Source organism: Herpailurus yagouaroundi, unplaced genomic scaffold, assembly GCF_014898765.1.
Source record: "Herpailurus yagouaroundi ecotype Mexico unplaced genomic scaffold, PumYag 195, whole genome shotgun sequence".
Lineage (NCBI taxonomy): Eukaryota > Metazoa > Chordata > Mammalia > Carnivora > Felidae > Herpailurus > Herpailurus yagouaroundi.
This window is the reverse complement of record NW_024412426.1, coordinates 15453011-15473949: the sequence shown is the minus strand read 5'-3', so window position 1 is coordinate 15473949 and position 20939 is coordinate 15453011. Positions and strand designations below refer to the sequence as shown.

Below are 20939 nucleotides of genomic sequence, written 5' to 3'. Positions count from 1 at the left end.
TTTCACTGTGCTGTTAATCCTCATTCAAAATAACTTTACATCTCATAAAGAAACCATTTCTGGAGGACCTGAATGGGCAGTGGCTGATTCAGGCGCTCACGGGGAGCCGGCAGCGTTGGGGACCACGTTTGGCTGCAACCTGGGGACCAGGTAAGTGGCCAGCACCCTGTGGCGTGCAGATCGTGATCTGTGCAATTTCCAGCTTCAGTTGGCAAACAGAAGAGGCGAACATCACTTCCATTCCACTCTCTGGGAAGGGGTGGGAAGAAATATCAGAGAAACCCCAGAGAGCGCTCAGACCGAAATTACGCCCCTATTGTTCTTTTCAAGCCGAAGACTGTTTTGCATATTTCCTCTTGGGAAGATAATATTCCGATTTTTGTGGAGAGGTGGAGGCGGTCTCTTGCCCTTCGTCTTGGTTGCCCAGAGGAAGAGACCAAAGAGAAAAAAAAAAAAAAAGATTTCTAAGGGGGAAGGAAAGCTCGAGGAGGCTTTGATCCTGCACAACCTGAAGCTTGAGTTAAGGCTGACAGGGGAGTAGATGCAGGTGACTGAGGAAGCCTGGCTGGTCTGCAGTTTTGTAGGCATGTAAGGGGATTAGACAGAAGGGCTGGAATGGCGATATGTGATAAAGACACTTAAATGGGAATTTAACGGTTTGTTCTCTTCCAAATTACTGAACATTAAGTTTAAATGTTTTCATATAAATATTAAATTGTATGTATATTGCAGGATCGCAAATTTGCACATCACCGCTCAGTTTTTTAAGGAAAACGTAGCATCTTTGTTCCCTGTAAGTATTCTTTGTCCGAGCCTACACCCCATTGAAGAACAGGGGAGGAAACACACTTGCAGGTTGATGTCTCAGGCTCTTCCCTTTGAAATAGTGTCTGTGGGTAAAGCTTTCCCTTAGAGAATTCTGCTTACTATCTCTCTCCCCGCCATGGCTCATGGTGACGGGAAGGCAGGCCTGTGGCTGATACAGTGGGCCCTCTGCAGGTGTCTGGCTGGGGCACAGCCGGCCCCTTGTGGCCTTCAGGGACACCGAGCCAACCTTCCCTGCTGGGGTCCACGTGCACCAGGCTGCAGGGCGCTAGAAGCCCTGCCTCAGACCTTGACCGTCCCTGAGGCCAAGCTGTTAGGACTCTCAAGTCATGTGGGACAAGTTGCTAGGCCAGAGCCAGCTTCCCCTCAGACCCTGCAGCCTCTCCCAAGCTACAGATAAGGAAGAGGCCACAAGCCCCACGCTCTCAGGCTCCCCAGCCCTGGAGGCATCTTTTTTTTTTTTTTTAATGCCTTTATTTTGAGAAAGAGACAGTGTGAGTGGGGGGAGGGGCAGAAGGAGAGGGAGACACAGAATCTGAAACAGGCTCAGGCTCTGAGCTGTCAGCACAGAGCCCGACCTGGGGCTCGAACCCACAAACTGCGAGATCATGACCTGAGCTGAAGTTGGACGCTTAACCGACTGAGCCTCGCAGGCGCCCCCTAGCAGCAGATTTCTATCACAACCTGCTCTGCTCCCCAAAGCTTCCACCTTCTAAAGAAGGAAACAAATACTTTCCTCTTACAGCTGCACTTGCTTTGTTTCACCAAAACTGGTTTCGGCCAGCTGAAGCTGTGAAAGAATCATGACCTTCAGCAACCTCCCCACCATCACCACGAGTAAAAAGAGCTGATAAACAACCAAGAACTCTGAGTGACCCCGGTTCATCAGACCTCACTGGACCCAGCTGAGGGCTCTTTCCTGCCCAAGAACAACAGGACTTGTTTTAACCAACCATGTACAGACTAATGGATGCACCTGACTTTGCAGAGCACAAGCTTTCAATCATGAATTAGCAAACATAGCATGACGGCCTCCCTTTCTAGTGCATAAAACCCCCTGACTTACCCTCGGAAAAGTAGTCCCTTGCTGGGTATCCCTCTGCCCAGGAAGTAACTCAGCTCAGTGCTTGCTCTGTTGATGCTTTACTCCTGGCTTTCCATGGATAACGCCAACGGGAGGAGGAAGTGAGCACACCAGCATCTGCTGTCTCTGCCTTCCTCTTCAGCCCTCACTCTCCTCCTCTCAAGAGCTTCTTTTTATGGGGTAGGACTTCCCTTAAGCCCTTGTTCCCAGGGGCACTAAGCCACAGGATCTGGCATTGGTGGCAGATAGGTGCGTGAAGAAAAACTCAGTAATAAGGACACTGAATGAAAAGTAGTTTTAAGTTCCTGTTCCATTACCTATATCACGAATGAAAAACTGACCGTTTAGGGGCATCTGGGTGGCTCAGTCGGTTAAGTGTCCAAGTTCAGCTCAGGTCATGATCTCACGGTTTGTGAGTTCGAGCCCCGTATCGGGCTCTGTGCTGACAGCTCAGAGCCTGGAGCCTGCTTCGGATTCTGTGTCTCCCTCTCTCTGCCCCTCCTCTGTTCGTGCTCTCTCTCCCAAAAATAAACATTAAAAAAATATATTAAAACAAATGACAGTTTAACTTGGTAGGCAACAGGACAGTCTAGATTTTACTTATTATATTGTTTACTAATAATTTTTTAAACCACACTTACAGAGTGCTTGGTTCGTTCCAGGTACTTTTTTTTTTTTTTTTTAAACGTTTTATTTATTTTTGAGACAGAGACAGAGCATGAACAGGGAAGGGGCAGAGAGAGAGGGAGACACAGAATCTGAAACGGGCTCCAGGCTCTGGGCTGTCAGCACAGAGCCCGACGTGGGGCTCGAACTCACGGACCGTGAGATCATGACCGGAGCCGAAGTCGGACGCTTAACCGACTGAGCCACCCAGGCACCCCTCAGGTACTTTTGTAAGACTTTGGTTCTCATTCTTGCATGTCCCTATGTGGTAGCTACTATCATAATTCTCATCCTCATTTTATAGTTGAGGGAACTGAAGCACCAGTCAGTGAAATAACCTTGCCCAAGTTTACAAGGTTGAGCTGCCTTGAGATCCGAGTCTGGGTCCTGTGAAACTCACACACGACTGCCATCGTACCGCCACTGGGTGTCAGCACACCAGAGTGAAGGAGCAGCAGTCTTTTAGGGGAAGTAAGGAAACAGCATTGACTGAGGGCCTTCTCAGTCTAGAAAACACTTATGCAGACATTTCCTAATTTAATCTGAGAGATGAATAAACTTTTTAGAGAACAGAGTATGCAATATTTAGTTAATGGAGTGACTGATTTGCATCAGAGGCGCTTTTGTCCATATTTTTTCAATTGAAAAAATAACACTAGACTTGGAAGTTAAGAGGCTCAGTCCCCAGATTCTTTGTTAACAAAGGGCTCTTTCCAGCTATACGCACCTTATCACACAATGAAACCATTATTAGAAGCACTTCAGGGATGAATGTGCTCTGGATGCTCTCTCCCTCTGCAAAAATCAGCCAGAGACAAGCATTTGCTATAAAATGATCTGGTTTAATCGCTATCATAACATCAGAACTGTACTGCATTAGAGTACAAAACCTGTATGTACAATTACACATACAAAAAATGTTCTTTGTGAGGAGCAATTTTCAGCAAATCTGACAAACAGCAAGAGTCATTCCTATTTTGGGTTTGAAAAGAGAACTGGAAGCTTCCAAGATGTTCCCCGCCTCCCTCTGGCTCCCGTGACCCTGCGAACATCAATCCGCAGAGGCCCGAGGTAGGAAGGGCGGGGTTAACACTATCAGGCACACGTTCTCCTCTCTCAGGGAAGGGGTGCATTTTTAGGAAACATCCCCCATCATTTATTATACTGATGTTCCATCCATCTGCATCACTAGGTTCAGCGGTTACCATGACAATATGATGCCTATAGCAATCTAACTTGATAGCCAGATGCCAGAATGTGAAAAAATAGGACCAGCTAAGAAAGTGAGAGAAATATAATTAATCTGAAGCACATAAAAATGTGCACAAAACTAGGACCAAGAGGGAAACTGCTGAAATGTCACTGTGGAGGGAATTATGACAGGAAGCAATAATCAAGTTTCAGTATAAAAGCTCTGCTAACTAGAGGCACGAATCGGTCCATAACTAAGACTGAGGAACCAGTCAAAGTTAGTTGCGAATATTGCTCTGAGAGCCTCCCCCAAATAATTTCCTGCCTCAGAGCCTAGTGGGTTCTCATTGATTCCAGCCAAGGGGTTCTTAACCTTGACTTTCCTGAAGATCTGAAGCCACCATCTTGAATCTCCCCCATGGCATTCTGCTCACCTCCGGTCTGCTATTCTACCCGACTACTCTCCATCATTCTGAAGCCAATGTTAAGAGACTGGACTGAGCTGTGTCCTAGAAGACCCTGTCCTCTTGCCTTCTTCGTGACAGGGGAGGCAACAGGCCAGCACAACCCTCTTGGGGACCCCAATATGGCAGAGGGGCTGGAGATCAAGGAAGGAGACCAGCTTGGAATGGGTGTGGTTTTCATCACGGCTGGGTTGGATAGCGGCGCTGGGCTAGGCGATTCGGCCGGTTCAAGCTAGTAGCCATGGAGAGCTGGAAAAGAATAATCGTCACATGAGATTATAGCCCCAAGCAGGACTCCATCCAGGGCTGGCTAGCAGGACTGAGCTAGGGGATCCTGAACACGCGAGCTGTATGTGGCTTCCTTTTGTGATAATCTAATTAGTTACTTTCACCCAATACCTCTTGGATGTGGCAGAAGAAATTCAATTTTATGAAGGGGGGAGGCCAACTCAGCACATTAGAGGATCGGTCTGCCCCAGGTCCCTGAAGAGCAGGAAGTTTAGCTTCTCTCAAAGGTTGCAATGATCCCCTCACCCCCCGGTTGGAGTAATGGTATTTCCATACCACCGGTACCAACACCAATGTGTCTCTCAAAGTCTCAAGACCTGTGAAAGGTCAAGAGTCGTATCACTAATAACGACACCGATTGACCATTTTCTGTGTGCGGTCCTTCACATACATGCTCCCATTTAATCCTCACACCTACCCTGCAAGGTAGCTACTACCAACCCCACTTTATAGATGCAGAAACTGAGGCTTACAGAGGGCAAGTAAGGCATTGCTCAAGAACTCACACATGGCAAGTGGTAAACTAGGATTATAAACCTGGATCACCTTCATCCAAAATTTGTGCTCCTAACCCGTCTCCTTCGGGGCTTCCTTACCTGGGGGACCTGAGATGGGTTGTAGAGAGGAACACTTCCTTTCAAGGGGGGTGGGGGGAGCAGAACACCAGGGTTGTAGAAAAACTCAGAGGAAACACCCTGTGATGGAAATCAATAGAAAATCCTATCAATCACCATTTCTGATTCCAGAAAATCAAGGGCTTCCCTGCACATCAACTTTGGTCAAGAGATGCAGATAGAAAGGGATTCTTGCTAGAACTCAGGTAATTCAAGCAAACAGCCATCACCCACGTGGGCACAGCCAACCCTGGATGTAATGTCATATTCTCTGAGAGGCCTAAAATACTACAAGAGTGCTCTAACCCAACCACAGGAAATAAAAATGGTTTCCTGGCAATTAGCATGAAATTTGTACCGTGTGCAAGATTTATCAAGAATTTACAGCCCTCATTAAAAAAAAAAAAAAAAAAAAAAAAAAGAAGGGGGGGGGGGAGCACCTGGGTGGCTCAGTCAGTTAACCATCCAACTTCAGCTCAGGTCATGATCTTGTGGTTCGTGGGTTTGAGCCCCGCATCGGGCTCTGTGCTGACCGCTCAGAGCCTGGATCCTGCTTTGGATTCTGTGTCTCCCTCTTTCTCTTCCCCTCCCTTGCTCTGGTTCAGCCTCTCTCTCTCTCTCTCTCTCTCTCTCAAAAATAAACATTAAAAAAAAAAAAGAATTGTGTACAGCCCTTGCCAAAGACACTAATGAGCTCTGGGGAAGGGAAAGAGGCAGTTCTCTAGATCTCACCTGAGGAAGTTGATATGGGAAGTTGATATTGTGTCCCCTTGAAACTTCGTGTGTTGAAATTCTAACCCTCCCAGTACTTCAGAATGTATTTGGAAGCACTGTCTTTTTTTTTTTTTTTTTTTTAGGTTTATTTGTTTACTTTGAGAGAGACAGAGTCCAAGTGCAGGAGGGGCAGAGAGAGAAAATCCCAAGCAGGCTCCATGTGTCAACACAGAGCCCCCAACAAGGGGCTCAAACCCACAAAACTATGAGATCGTGACCTGAGCTGAAATCAAGAATCAGACGCTTAGCTGACTGAGCTACCCAGGTGCCCCTGAGGTAGTGTCTTTAAAGAGGTGATTAAGGCAGTGCCTGGCTGGCTCAGGTGGTAGATTATCTGACTCTTGATCTTGGGGTTGTGGGTTCAAGCCCCACCATGGGTGTAGAGATTATTTAAAAATAAAACCTTTAAAGGGGACCTGGGTGGCTCATCGGTTAAGCATCTGACCTCCGTTCAGGTCATGATCTCATGGCTCGCGAGTTCGAGCCTTGCATCAGGCTCTGTGCTGACAGCTCAGAGCCTGGAGCCTGCTTCAGATTCTGTGTCTCCCTCTCTCTCTGCCCCTCCCCCACTCACACTCTGTCTCTCTCTCTCTCAAAAATAAATAAACATTAACTTTTTTTTTTAAATAAATAAAACCTTTAAAGGGGCACCTGGGTGGCTCAGTCGGTTAAGTGTCTGCCTTCAGCTCAGGTCATGATCTCACAGTTCATGGGTTCGTGGGTTCGCGGAGCCTGCTAAGGATTCTGTGTGTCTGCCTCGCTCTCTGCCCCTCCCCCACTCATGCTCTGTGTCTGTCTCAAAAATAAAGAAACATTAAAAAAAGTCTAATAAAACCTTTAAAAAATTAAAAATAAAATTAAAAAATAGGTGATTAAGGTAAGATGAGGTCACTAGGGTGGGCCCTGAGTCAGTATGACGGGTGTCCTTGTAAGAAGAGAAAATCTGGACACCAACACACACAGAAGAGCCACCATGTGAAACCACTGCCATCTAACAAGCCGAGAAAGAGGTCTCCGGAGAAACCACCTCTGCCCACACCTCCATCTCAGACTTGCAGCCTCCAGAACCGTGAGGAAGTAACTGTTTAAGCTGCTCAGTCCGGGACATTTGTTACGGTGGCCCTAGCAAACTGGTGCAGAAGTTCTCTCTGATTCCCCAAGTCAGACCCTCACAAGATGGCGCCTCCAGCCCACCCCGAGTGTGCAGTCCTCACACAGGCATCTGGTGGGGCCCCAGGCTCCAGCCCCAAGACAGCTCACCTCAGGCCCAGACAAGCGTCCACTGCCCGTGCCCTCGGCCGCTCCCTCACCGGACGCAGGTCCTTGCACTCCGCCCTCGCCTAGAAGACAACGAGTGGGAGCTGTGTCCACTGCCCAGGGCTGAGGAGTCCCACTCCCAGAGGCACCCCCAATGGCCAAGGAGCACAGAGAGCCCACAGACAGCCCAGAGGGCATGCGGTTGGCGGTACCTGTGGCCCCAGAGAAGGGGCCTCCTGGCAGAGACTGGGGCTCTGGGAGAGATGTCAGTGAGAGGCCGGGCCCGGCCTGAGGGGGAGAAGATTCTCCGGAGGTCTCCTGTTTAGTGGAGAAAGAAAGGCAGTGTTGGTGATGCCAGTGGTTAACAAACTCATGCCGGCGGCTGTATCCCCACCATGCCCTCAACAGCGGCCTCAACCTGTGACCTGCGGCCGGGCACTCACCCCAAAACTCCACTTTCTTCCTGCCACTGCTCTGTTCAATGATCAGACAACCACTGGCCCCCTAAAGTTAATATTCTTCGTCCTAATTTTTAAGACCCTTCATCATCTGCCTTTGCCAATTGCCAGATGAGACCTCCGGGCCTCAGAGGTTCTGAGGAAACTTCCTCCAAAGGGCGGAAGCGTCCCTGCCCTCACACCCTCGTGCTCACCTCAGAGTCGGGACTGTCGGACGAGTCTTCTCCAGAAGGGGATGCGTTGCTTCTGGGCTTAGAGCGAAACCAGCTGAACCAGCCAAACCCTGAGCTCTGGAAGGGAAGGGGGGAGATTTAAGGCCTGTGGTGCGCTCCTCCGGCCGAATAGATTAGCCGACCCCAGTCTGATGGTGGGTTGTCAGAGGCCCGGCCAAAGCCCAGATTCCCAACCCTGCCCCCCAGTTGGGGGTGGGGGGAATGATGGCAACAGGACAAGACCGCCACCTTTGTGTTCTCTTTCACATCTCCTAGCTTTTCCGTCTGTGCTGGATTTAGGGAGGATTTTTTATCTGCCTCCTCGGAGGATTCCTCCTCATCCTCCTTGACTGAAACGGTGGAACTCTCAGAAACGTTTCGTGATCTGGGAATCAGCGGCACCTAGAATTAAAGAAGATAAGAACTAATATTTTCATAGCACTTGACAGGCCACAAAGGCAAATTACCAGCCCCGCTCAGTACATCAGCAGGCAGGCCTTCCAGGATCACACCTGACTGATGAGGACACACAGGGCTGAGAAGTGGTTTGCGGAAGGTCTTAGGACAAGGCCAGAGCCCAGTCCCAGTCCCCGTGGTGTCCCTAACTGGATGGACTTTTGGCTGCCATGCTACCTCCCCACATCAGATTTCCACAACGATGCCGAGGCCTGGAGCAGAAGATATGGAATGCTACCGCTGGAGATGAAGAGAACAGGAAACCCCCCGTGGGGACCCACACACCCAAGAGGACAGAGACCGTAATACACTGGCCCTAACTCATCCTAGAGCTCATTCCTGGCAGACTTGCTCAAGATCAACCGTGAACAAATGCACCAGAGGGCAGCAAAACGTGTCCATGCGCCTTTCTATTCGTGTGCGTGGTAAAATATACATAGCATGAAGTTTACCAATTTAAGTATTTTTAAGCATACAATTCAGTGACGTGAGTACATTCACACAATGTTGGCTAACCACCACCAATATCCATTTCCAGAACATCGGATCAACCTCAACAGAAACTCTGTGCCCATTAAACACTCCTCACTCTCTCCTCCCCCAACCCGCTAATAGCCTCTACTCTTTTTGTCCATTAATTTGCTTGTTCTAAGTACCTCATATAAGTAGAACCATATAACGTTTGTCCCTTTGTGTTATATTTACATTTTGTATTCAAAAAAAGGCATAGCTGGTACAACCTTTGGAAAATGCTTTGGCAAATCTAGAAAAAGCTTCATTTTTTAATTCTGAATATAGAATTTACTGTGTAGTAAATACCGTTTCCAAGCACTTTACATACAGTGTTTCATTTAATCCTTACAATTGTCCCACGAGGTGGGTACTATTGTTATCATCCCATTTATATAGGAGAAAACTAAGACACAGAAAGATTAAGCAACCTAAGGCCACAGAGCTAGCAATTGGCAGAGCAAAGATTCCAACCTAAGCAGCCTCTCCTTCTAGAAATTTCTCCTGACTGAATAATTCAAGAAATAGACCAGGCTTACACGTCCATCACTAGAATGTCCACTGCTGTGTTTTACATGTGAAGAGAAGGGAAGGGGAGGCAATATGCAGTGAGAGAGAGAGGAGGAAAGAAAGAAAAGGAAGCGACGCACACTTGAAATGTTTAACAATGCGGGAGTGGTGAGCGAAACTTGGGGCTCCTTCCTGTGGCCTACAAAGCCGTGTTGGTCTGGCCTCTATTTCCCTGGCCTTGCTCTCAGCCCCTTGCCCCCCACTGTCTACACACAGTGAGTCCCTTGCTCCTTCCTTCGCCTACCAAGTGAGTCCCATTTGACTTGCTACTCCCTCTTCCTTGAAGGATCATTCCCTAGACACCTCCCTGGCTCAGGTCGGCCCCCCATTCTGACCTGTGCTCCAGGCCTCCCCAGAGGTACCCTTGCTGGACACCCCATCTCAGGTAAAATCCATTATGCATACAGCGTTCATCTGCAGTCACCTCCACTAAACCGAAAGTAGGATTTGTCTGGTTCCCTGCGTCTCCCCAACCCTGTGATAGTGCTACAGATACGACAGGATCTCGGGATTTGTGAACAAAGGAACCAATGAACGATGGTGCTTTCACACAATGGACTTTATCATACCAATATTAGAAATCATTTATGGGTGCTTGAGTTGGTTAAGCATCCGACTCTTGATTTCGGCTCAGGTTATGATCTCATGAACCATGAGTTCAAGCCCTGCATCAGGCTCTCTGCTGACATTGTGGAGCCTGCTTGAGATTCTCTCTCCCTCTCTCTCAATCCCTCCCTCACTCATACTTTCCCTCTCTCTCAAAATAAATAAACAAATAAAACTTTAAAAACCATTTATGAATGACCTGGAAAACCTCATTTTATAGTATTAAATAACAAATAGGAAATAAAATTTCATATACGCATTTAAGAACACATGAGCGATATTTGGTTATTTATATGATACTTTCTCTTTACTTTTCAAGTTTTCTGTAACAATAATGTACTACTTTTTCAGTCAGAAAAAAAAAAGTAAAGCATAAAAGTTTTTAAGTCCTGTGGCCAAGTACCTACTTGAGACATTTTTAGGTATAACCACTACGTATATGCTCAAACGTATACAATGTAAGCCTCCAACCAGGCAAAGCTGAAGAACATCTTAAGTTTGGGACCAGCAATGGCCATTGTTGGGGGAAGGGCACATTCGACAGCTAGATAGAATGGTCAATTAGACATGGCCACCTCCAAGACCTCCCAGCCTAACTGAGGAGAAAAGACACAGCTGACAAAGGTCCCTCTTGGGGAAAAAAGCAAGGTAAACATTACAATAAAGAAATAAACATCAGGGGCGCCTGGGTGGCTCAGTCGGTTGGGCGTCCAACTTCGGCTCAGGTCATGATCTCACAGTGTGTGAGTTCGAGCCCCATGTCGGACTCTGTGCTGACAGCTCGGAGCCTGGAGCCTGCTTTGGATTCTGTGTCTCCCTCTCTCTCTGCCCCTAACCCACCCCACTCGCATTCTGTCTCTGTCCCTCTCAAAAATAAATAAACATTAAAAAAAAAATTTAAAGAAATAAGCATCAGAGTCTCCCATGACAGGGCAGGGCGTGGTGAGTGTGTGGTGGGACAGTGAGGGAGGTGTCAGAGATCTCAGAGGCCAAAACTAAACTCAGCCCTGCCACCCCTCCCCCCATGGACACCGGTTGGCAGGATTGAACAGAAACAAGAACACGGCCCTCCTTCCCACCGCTAGGATTTGGTATAGCAAGAAACAAGGAGAAACAAGTTGCATTGTGGAAGGGAGAGCTGGGGCCAGGCAGAAGAAGGAGTTTGCACATGGCTAAGAAATCTGGGCAAATGGAAAAAACCCGAAGCATTAGAAGCATTCGAGGAGGTAGGCGTCAGCATCTCCTGTGCTTTGTCCTCTCACCTGGGGTTTGGAAACAGCGTTTTGACCATCCAGATGCTGGAAACTTCCTTCAGATACTATATTCTCTGTTATGGCACAAAACACAAACATAGTGATGTGAACTTGTGCTTTTCCCATCTAATCTGAAGAAGGAACGTGGCTACTGTCGGCTTTTCTAACTGCAAAGCAGCTGGAGGTCCCAGCCTATCCAGTCCAAACCAATTGGATCGCGTAAATGCGAATCCACGGGCACAACCCTCTTCCAGCTGCCCCAGGACATGCTGGTCACCTGACCTCTACCCTGAACCAAGGCTGTTCCTTAGGAATCCTGGAAACCTGGGTCACGTGGAGCTAGTTCACAGGGTTCCTCCCTGACCTTCCCCTCCGTTTGAGTCTCCTGTTTTGGACAGGACCTTATCTTAGAAGGTCTACGATGTAATCCCCCTGTCTGGCCGCCAGCATTCGCTTGGTGACTCAGCACTGCTCACCACACTTGGGTGCAAGTGGCATTTTCCTCCCTTCTCCACCCTGCAGCCTCTCTCTTAGGAACTCTGCATCCAAGGGGAGGGCAGGAGTGACCGCTGTGAGCCTCACTATGCTTGTCCAGTTGGAGAGGCAGGCTGCAATGGAAGGGCAAGCCCTCGGAGGCACGCAGAGTCCCAGCCCCAGGGCTACCACAGAGCAGGCCCTCAGTCAGGTGCACACCAACCATTCAGGGCTTGATCAGCTCTGACCCCACCTCTGACCCCGCCCACCTCCATCATCTGCTTCCTCCCCTTCGACCCTCCTCACCCCAGGCTTCCAGCCTGGCTGGCAGGTCTTACCAGGAGGTGGATATATCTGCTGGGTTTCTTCCCAGGCTTCTCCTCCAGGAGGGCCTGTCACGGCCATACAGCCACCAGTCCCTGGCAGACAGACCTCAGGAACCGAGTAAAGAGGCACGGGGACCCCCATCTGCCCCACACCTCCTCCTGCTGGACAGGCACTGGGCTGGTGGGGAATGGGGTGTTGTGAGCTGGGCTGGCCTGGCCCCATCTGCTCCAGTGTTGGCCACAAGGCTCTGCGGTCCCCAAGGGCTTCTGAGTGGCTCTGACGTCCTAAAAGATCATGGTAGAAAGTGTTTCCTAAGGACATAGGGCAAAGAAGAAGGACTGAGACCTGCAATGTGACATTAGCGTGGACCCATCACACCAGGGTCATTCCTGCCATGTCCTCTTTGAAAAGCAGTCACAAGGACAGGCCGCTTGATGTGGCTGCCATTAACGTGATGACAAATACAACACAGCAGTGATTGTAACACCTGTCACTGCTTGTGACTTAGAGTTTACAAAATTATTTCCCTCACTGCCTTGTATGATCTCTGAGCCTTGAACCAGCACATCAGGAGGATAGAAATTACCTTCCTTGTTTCACTCCACACTTTTTTATTTGGGGGTAAACTTTCTCCTTTAAGGATTTCCTAATGGACTTGGGTGTTTGAAGCTTAGAAAGTTTCCATTAAAACCCAAATCAGAACCACAGAAATGAACCAGAGCATCGGTCCCGGAAGCGAGTGTGATGGGATTCCTTCTGGCTCTCCCACTTTGCTAATGAGATGGGCTGTGGTGTGGATGACTGGCTGATGGTCACGGGGCCAGTGGGGCTACTGACCCACATGCTCAATTGGGTGACAAGGGACAGGGCTGCTTGCCGGCGGAAGCAGCACTCAAGAAGCCCTGGCCTGGTTCCCCTCCAGGCCTCTGCCTGGAAGGTGCTGGAATACAGCAGCAAAGCTGAGAAACAGAAAGCAGGGCCCGCATTCCTCGCCTTCCCCCAGCTCATCCTCTGTGAGGAAGACGCCCGCGGGTGGGAAACGGCTGGAAATCAAGAGATGACACCCTGTCCTGACCCCACCACAGGGCAGAGGGCTGTGGTCACTTGGGGAAAGGGCCCAGGGCTAACTGGGGGTAATAATGCTGGCTGGACCCAGCACTCAGGGGCATCCTGAGCGGAAAGGAGGGATGTGCTGGCAACATTTTGAAACATTTGTCACATGTCTATAGCAATTGTTAGCTCAAAAATCGAAACTGATAGCTCAAAAAAATCTTCCGATGTTTCCAACACCTACATGAAACACAAGACAATCCACCCTCTCTGGCCTCAAGAAACTCATCAGCTGGGGAGAAGGCACGGAGGCAGGTGAAACAATGAGATCACGATACAACATGGTGAGTATTAAAACCTGAATGTGAGGCAGAAACTCTAAACATGTGGGAACTTCGAAGTGTCAGGATGGCTCTGGTCAGACAGAGCTGTGGGGACAAGGTCAGATTTGTACAGGCAAGGAAGTACCCCCCAGGAAGGGCCAGGCGAATATTTTCTAAGTTCTGTTATCTCTACGATCAGGCCCAGAGAGTCAGCCATTTGCACTCAGGTCATCAGCACGGGTACCTGTTGTTCCTCCGACTCCAGAAGCATCTGAGTGAGCAGGACAAAGATCCCCAGTGTCTCCTGTGACCTTCTGCTATTAAACACAAAGTAAAATCGTTTTAAACTACACAAAGAAAAGCAAGAACAGGGAACAATGGTTTAAAATTAAGTCAAGGGGCTCCTGGGTGGCTCAGTCCATTAAACATCCAACTTTGGCTCAGGTTTGTGAGTTTGAGCCCCGCATTGGGCTCTGTGCTGACAGCACAGAGACTGGAGCCTGTTTCAAATACTGTGTCTCCCTCTCTCTCTCTCTCTGCCCCTCCCCTGCTCACTCTCTGTCTCTCAAAAATAAATAAACATTTAAAAAATTTTTTTTTTCACGTTTATTTATTTTTTTGGGACAGAGAGAGACAGAGCACGAACGGGCGAGGGGCAGAGAGAGAGGGAGACACAGAATCGGAAACAGGCTCCAGGCTCTGAGCCATCAGCCCAGAGCCCGACGCAGGGCTCGAACTCACGGACCGCGAGATCGTGACCTGGCTGAAGTCGGACGCTTAACCGACTGCGCCACCCAGGCGCCCCTGAAAAAATTTTTTAAATAAAAAAATAAAAATTAAGTCAAAAAGAAACTTCAGAGGGAGTGACGAGGTGTGAGAATCTGGACCGGATGCTGAGGGCTGGTGGGGGAGGGGCAAGGGCAAGGCCTCAGCCCTGCATCTCTCCTGGGTGTGCTCAGAGCAGGCAGGGACCAGGAGACCAGCATCTCCCAGCGTCTCCCCACAGAAGGGGCAATGGGAAGGGCCCCAGGGCCCCGTGCTTGCAGCCCATGGGAGTCAGGGCTGTGTGTGCCTTGAAAAATCCACCCTCTCCCGTCGTTATAGAGATTGGAAGAAAGAAAATGGAGGCAGCCCTGTTCGAATTACTGGTACAATTACTACCAGCAGCTTCTGCAGTTGTCAGAACAAAAAAGGAAAGGTCTGGAAATCTTTTAAGCAATTGCCCTACATTACATGAAAGTGACACGAGTCCACTGTGATCCATTGTTCCTAACAGAGAGATGAAAGCTTTAATGCTCATAAATGTAGCTTCTAGGACCACAGACAAGGGTGATTGGCAAGAGGGCCCCAGGGCCTCACAGGCAAGCCCACGAGACCATCTCTGCCCGAGGGACGGGCAACAGCTGGGGGGCTGAGCGCCACCCCCTCCCGGGTCAACCTGTGTCTCGCGGATGGGGGACTTCATGCCCTCCGTGGGGTCGGGGACTTGCCAAGGTCAGTGTTCTGTTCCAGGGGAGCGGAGAGAGAAACAGAGGTCTCACCACCGTCCCGGCTCCAACCCCGCTCACCCCCAGCTCCTTGAGCCGCCTCCGAAGCTGCACCAGCCAGTCTGGCTCCAGGTCCCGGTCTCTGCGTCTGTCTACAACCAAGGGATCTGACAGCTTCAGTTTCTCCGCTAGCTGTGCCCGGTTCCCAGCCGGGTCAGGGGCGAAGGTAAGAGAGGGGAAAGCAGACATAGATGATGGGGAAAGAGGCAACAGGGGAATAGGAGAAAGACAGTCTTAACTCCCTTGCAAATTAGATTACCAAGAATAATTGATTAGCAAATCCAGAAGATACCTTCCTGAAGCTGCAACATAAATAAACAATTAACCCATCTTGGTGTTAGATATGCAATAAAATATAAGAAGAAACTGTTACCCAGCTTTGTGTCTCTGCAAAGTTGTATCCTCTAGTACTGCTTCTCAAGTACTGCTTCTCAAGTACTGCACTTGGGTGCTCCTAGGAATCACCTGGACTGTTACTAAAATGCTAATTCCAATCCCAGAATTCCATGGGGCGGGGACAGCACCTCCATTCTGAGTCCCCGAGCGCCCTACATTTTTCAGGGGCAGGGGGCTCAGCACCACAGATTTTATTGGCTGCTGAATCCAACAGTTGGACCTTGTCTAAAGCAAAGCAAAAATTGACAACAGGCTGTCTTTTTACTCTCCAGCTAATGGATTTTTCTTCAATTAATTGGCACTATTTGCCCGATCATTTTCTTCCCCTGGAACTAAACGTTGATATGTTATGTTGTCGTTTTTAAACGTACCCCACATGTGATAAAGTATTCCATGCATTTAAAAGCATTTTAATAAGGCTCATTTCCTGTTTTAATCACTAAAATATATACTCTAAGTCCAGCATTTATAATTAGAACGGCTGACCGGAACATGTGGTTTTACTGTCCCAGAAAAGCGGATGCAAGAATAAATTCCTGGCACAGCACACGCCTGCTTTCCAGCCCCCCGATCCCACCAACCCCCGCCCACTGCCTGCTTCTTTGTGTGGTGTCAGGACTCTGCTTATCATGCCTGGGCATGCGTACGTGGTCAAAGACAGCCATGGGCTCCAATTTTCCAGCATGTTCAAAGGAGATGGGCTGTGGAGTCTAAGCCGCTTTCACAATAGCTTTCTCTGAACACCGAAGATAAAACACCTGCAGAGAACCCTTTGAGAAACTCACCTTGATGAGTTCCACTAATAGCACAGGGTGATCGCTCTCTCCTTGGCTAAGGAGGGCCGTGCCAATGGCTTCGCAGTAATGCAAGGCTGGGGACGCAAGGCCATAATCTGCCAGACGGGAAGCATAAAGGAGCTTATACACCTGTGGAGAGGAGCGGGGCCAGTGACTAGTCCATCCGGGCAGGATAGAAGGAGAGACATGTAGATAAGTCAGCTGACTGCCAGCTTCCGCTAACTCTGCCATCCAAAATATCAAGGAGGGCCTCGTGACATTTGGTTTACTCTGTCTGCCTAGGGGCACAGTTGCAAATCCAGCCTGCAGGTCACACATCGCTGAGAAAGGGATGGGAGTCACATCAGTTCAGTCTCTGGAGACCGAGTCACCACGGGAATGCACCAGACTAGTTACTTCTGATAAGCAAGCCCACGTAATCTGGAAAGCCTGGCATTTGTGGAGCATAGGACCAGGCACCGGGGGAGACACAGGAAAGAAGAAGAAATGACTCTGACGCAGGCAGACAGCTATCTACAGAAGCATGAGGGGCACAGCAAGGTAGAGCCATGAGGGTTTGGAAATCAGACAGGCCCAACTTCAAATCCCAGCTCTACACTGGGTGCGCCACATTGCGCTGGTTACCGCACCTCCCTGTGCCTCAGTTTCCTCACTACAGCACGGGGACAATACTGTTCACCCCTTGGTTGTTGTAAAGATTAAATGAGACAATCCATGTAAAGTTCTTGGAACAAATGGCAGGCAAGAGCTAGGAGCCCACAGCATGTGACTCCTCTCTTCAGTTTCCCGTTTGGCAAAAGGAAGGGAGTCACGCCCACCTCGCGGGGTTAGAAATAATAACTCAAAGCACAATAGCGCCCTGCTGGCACATAGAACACACTCGCTAAAGCTAACTTCCTTCCTGTCTGCCCAAAGGTGACTGAAAGGTGGAATGACCAAAGGAGAGAGAGAGAGAGAGAGAGAGAAGAGAGACCTGTTCCCAAAGGAGCTCATCTGCTCGGCTTTGCTGGGGAGGGAGAGTCTTCGGTAAAACAATGAAGGAAGCTACTATACATGAAGGCGGTCATTTTCGAGCATTTTTGTGCTTTTTGTGTTGTGGGCTGTGAGTGTGCGTGCGCGTGTTGTGTTGCCAGGCATACTCTCCACATGGGCACTGAAGGAGTCCCGATGAATTGCAGGTGTAACATCAGGTCATCAAGCAGAGAAGCTGAGAGAAGAGTAGAACCTGCAGGGCCCCCCCCCCCCCACCCCGGCACAGCGGAAGCCCCGAGGGGAAGACAGAAGGGCGAGGGCAGGGGCGGAGTGGGAAGGAATTTGCGCAGCTAGGAGACTCACAGAGATGGGAGGAGCGCGTCGGAAGGAGGGAGCAGGCTGGGCAAACCCCCCTGGGCTGGGCCTTCCCGCTCCAGCCCCCCCCCCCCCAGGCCGCCTGGCCAGAGGGGAGGAGGAGAAAGGAGAGCTGTTTGCGGGGAGAGCGAGAGCGGCACTTGCTGCGGAGCAGGTGCGACAGGACGCGGGCCAATTTCCATTGGTTCCGGGGCAAGGCAGGAGCCTCCGGCAACAGGGGCTGCTGCATTGATTTGCTTTCGTATCTTGAAATGCAGACTTTTAGGGGACCTAGAAAGAAATCCTAATTCTTCCCACGCTCAAGCTAACGAGGAAAAGTGCTGTAGATGAGTTCGCCCAGCTACCCTGTGCCAAATAGCAACTCTGGAAACCCAGCTGCTCGCGGCCATGTGACGCAGCTAAGGCGGTGCCCTCGGGTGGGTTCAGTTACCTGGAAAGAAGGGATGAAGGATTTGGGGCGGCCCAGCATCTGACAATACTCGAAGATTTCCGTCCTCTGGATAGCCTCAGTTGTTGCAAATTTCAAAAACTCTTGACTACAGCCAGGGAATAACAATAAAAAAAATTGAGGGGGGATTGGGAGGGAGGAACTTAAATCCTAGTAGACAAGCACCAGCTGCATCCGAACAAGGTAGATAGAGTTCCTGCCCTGGGCTGATCCCTGGGGCGACTCCAAGACGGGAAAGAGACTGGGGGCCTCCGGAGTGAATGTTTTGCCTCCTCTTTCCCCTCCTTCTTGGGGCTGGGGAAGGAACAGAGCAGAGCCCTGCACCAGAAGTGCAGAAAGGGGGGTCCTCCACCTTCTTTGCTGGAGGGTCACCTAAGGCAAACTGACCTTCCTCCTCCTCAGAAGGGCACTAGGCGCTGCTCTTTAACATGCTGAGAGCTCACCTTAGTACCCTGAAGGCCTAGAACGTGCATCTATGCAAGGCCACTCCTGGCCCCAACAAAACAGCATAAGAGGGTGCTCTCGAGAGCACCCAGAAAAGAAGGCATGGCCAAGAATGGGGACAACAGCTGAGCCAAAAATCAAAGGACAGTCCCTATGCTGGGTGTTCGTTCAGCCAATGAGGCAATGAGGAAGTGGGCTGGCCAAATGTGATCCCAGGGGCTACCAGACCCCTCCACGGGCCCTGACGGCTTGGCGTGCTTCTTTTTTTTTTTCCAACGTTTTTTTTTTTGTTTGTTTGTTTTGTTTTTTATTTTTGGGACAGAGAGAGACAGAGCATGAATGGGGGAGGGGCAGAGAGAGAGGGAGACACAGAATCGGAAACAGGCTCCAGGCTCCGAGCCATCAGCCCAGAGCCTGACGCGGGGCTCGAACTCACGGACCGCGAGATCGTGACCTGGCTGAAGTCGGACGCTTAACCGACTGCGCCACCCAGGCGCCCCTTGGCGTGCTTCTTAATCTCGATCACCACAGGTTATCTCCAGAAATGTCCTTGTACCATATAAACATAGGAGGGAGACGAATTAACCCGTGCACATGTATTGTCACATTTGGCACAGGTGGTCTTCTCTGACAAGCCCACTATATGCTGTCAGAGACCACGACCCAGAGAGAGCTGGCCACGACTGTACATTTCCACAGAGGTAGGCAGTTTTGCGCAACAGTTGAAAGGACCTCACAGCCTCACAGCCTGGATTCCAAGTCCCACGTGACTGCACACTAGCTGTGCTATCTTAGATAAGTTATTTAACCTCTCTGTGCCTTGGTTTCCCTCCTCTATAAAGTTAAGATTAAACATATACTTTATTCATAGGATAAATTTTTACTGATTAAAGGAAACAGTGCAAATAAAATGACTGGCACAATGTAAGAGTTTAGGGTATGTTAAGTGGGGGGGGCGGGGAAGAGAGATCCAGAACATGGAGAACTGCTGGGAAGCAAACCGATCTTTTTTGTCCATTTACTCATTGTCTACAGGCTTATTAAGATCCTTCCGTGTGAAGGGGAGTCTGGGAGGCTCAGCTGGTTAAGCGTCCAACTCTTATTTCAGCTCAGGTCATGATCTCGCAGTTCCGTGAGTTCGAGCCTTGCATCGGGCTCTGCGTTGATGGTGCGGAGCCTGCTTGAGACGCTCCCTTTCTCTCTGCCCCTCCCCCACTCCGCACTCTGTCTCTCTCAAAATAAATAAATAAACTTAAAAAAAAAAAAAGATCCTTCTGTGTGAAAACGCTAACGTTATGGCCAACAAAGAATAAGTAACAGGCTGGACTTTGAGTAGCTTGTGCACCGTCAGTGTAGGGGTGTAAGGAGTAAACATAAACTTCTTGCAATTTCCAATTCTGCCCAGGGCTGACTCTGAGACAAGCCCAGGGCTGCCTAATACAGAACCTCAAGCCACCCCGATCGATCGCACTGACAGTTCTTAAGAGATGATGTCTGGTCGTGGAGCCAGGGCGCCACCAAGTGATCAGAAGGGGGCAATACACCTCAAAGACCCACACGCAGTTTTGGGGAGCCGGGCTGGGGCCTGAGGCCCCCTGGAGGTGTGATGCGGCTCCCACCGGGCACACCTCCCTGCCCAGATCTGTGCAGAAGCCCCGGAGGAGGGGAGCAGCAGTAGGTGAAATGCATACAAGAAAATGGAAAGTAGAGCCGTGAGACCCAACAAGGCCTCCCTCAAACAATTCCCTGGAAACCGTCCTTCCCGTTCCCTTTCCCCCCGGAGACCCTACCTGTGGCTACTGCCAAGCAAGGCCAGATGATCTGTCTTCACGGTGTAGTGGCCGAACGGCACGTGAGCCACGAGGTAGCAGAAGTGGGCTGCCTCCACCAGCCCCTTCCCAGCTGCAGGAGGAGGAGAGCAAGGCCCAGTTACGGAACATGGCTGTGTGGGGACCCACCATCGGGGTGGGTGAGAGAGAGATGGCAGAGGGGGCTCGGGGTCCGAGGGGAGAATCCCCCGGGGAGGGAAGGCCAGAGTCGCTGGCCCTAAACCACACTGTCCCCTCCCACCAGCATTTTTGGCTTCGGACATTACATTTCAATTCTTTTCAGCCAGAATACATCACTGATTCGTGTTTTCCTAGTATATTCGTGATTAGGAATTTTCTAAGCATTTTAAGTCCTTCCTGAGGGTGAAAAGAGAGCAGATGCCTACACCTGAGCAAAGAAGTAGCTGTTTTTAAATTAGACTCCTTGGGGGCACTAATGCTTCCTCTGCTAAAATCAAACAATAGAAAACTTTTCGCAGGGCTCATAAAAACTACCACTAATGACCAGCCTGTTCCCATGTTCAGAATGTTCTCCCATACATGTTCCATTACCTCAAAATTGAATTAATTCAAGTAGGTGACGTACTCAGCACAGGGCCAGGTGCCCAGGAAGGACTAAACAAAACCCGCCTCCCTTTCTAACCATCGGCCGCTGACCCCCCTGCCGTCTGACTTGGCGCTACCTTGCGCATCACTCTTTTCCGTTTAACAGAGCAATATTTCACAAAG

The 20939-nt window shown here is 49.8% G+C and overlaps 1 protein-coding gene across 6 annotated transcripts in view; it reads right to left on the bottom strand.

Annotated features, from left to right (window-relative positions):
- Positions 1-3396: 3396 nt before the first annotated feature.
- SEC16B (SEC16 homolog B, endoplasmic reticulum export factor) overlaps positions 3397-20939 on the bottom strand; it is a 55148-nt gene continuing 37605 nt past the window's right edge. For 5 of the 6 annotated variants that reach the window (XM_040446686.1, XM_040446687.1, XM_040446689.1 and 2 more), the window contains 13 exons: positions 20172-20283; positions 17920-18025; positions 16131-16271; positions 14971-15081; positions 13647-13719; positions 12041-12313; positions 11238-11302; positions 8083-8235; positions 7816-7911; positions 7376-7481; positions 7167-7246; positions 5115-5213; positions 3397-4479 (listed from right to left, as the gene is read on the bottom strand). In XM_040446686.1, coding sequence (XP_040302620.1) covers positions 4411-4479; positions 5115-5213; positions 7167-7246; positions 7376-7481; positions 7816-7911; positions 8083-8235; positions 11238-11302; positions 12041-12313; positions 13647-13719; positions 14971-15081; positions 16131-16271; positions 17920-18025; positions 20172-20283 — 1484 coding nt within the window. In that variant the 3' untranslated portion in view covers positions 3397-4410. The remainder of the gene's footprint in view (positions 4480-5114; positions 5214-7166; positions 7247-7375; positions 7482-7815; positions 7912-8082; positions 8236-11237; positions 11303-12040; positions 12314-13646; positions 13720-14970; positions 15082-16130; positions 16272-17919; positions 18026-20171; positions 20284-20939) is intronic. The other variant, XM_040446690.1, reaches the window with a different exon arrangement.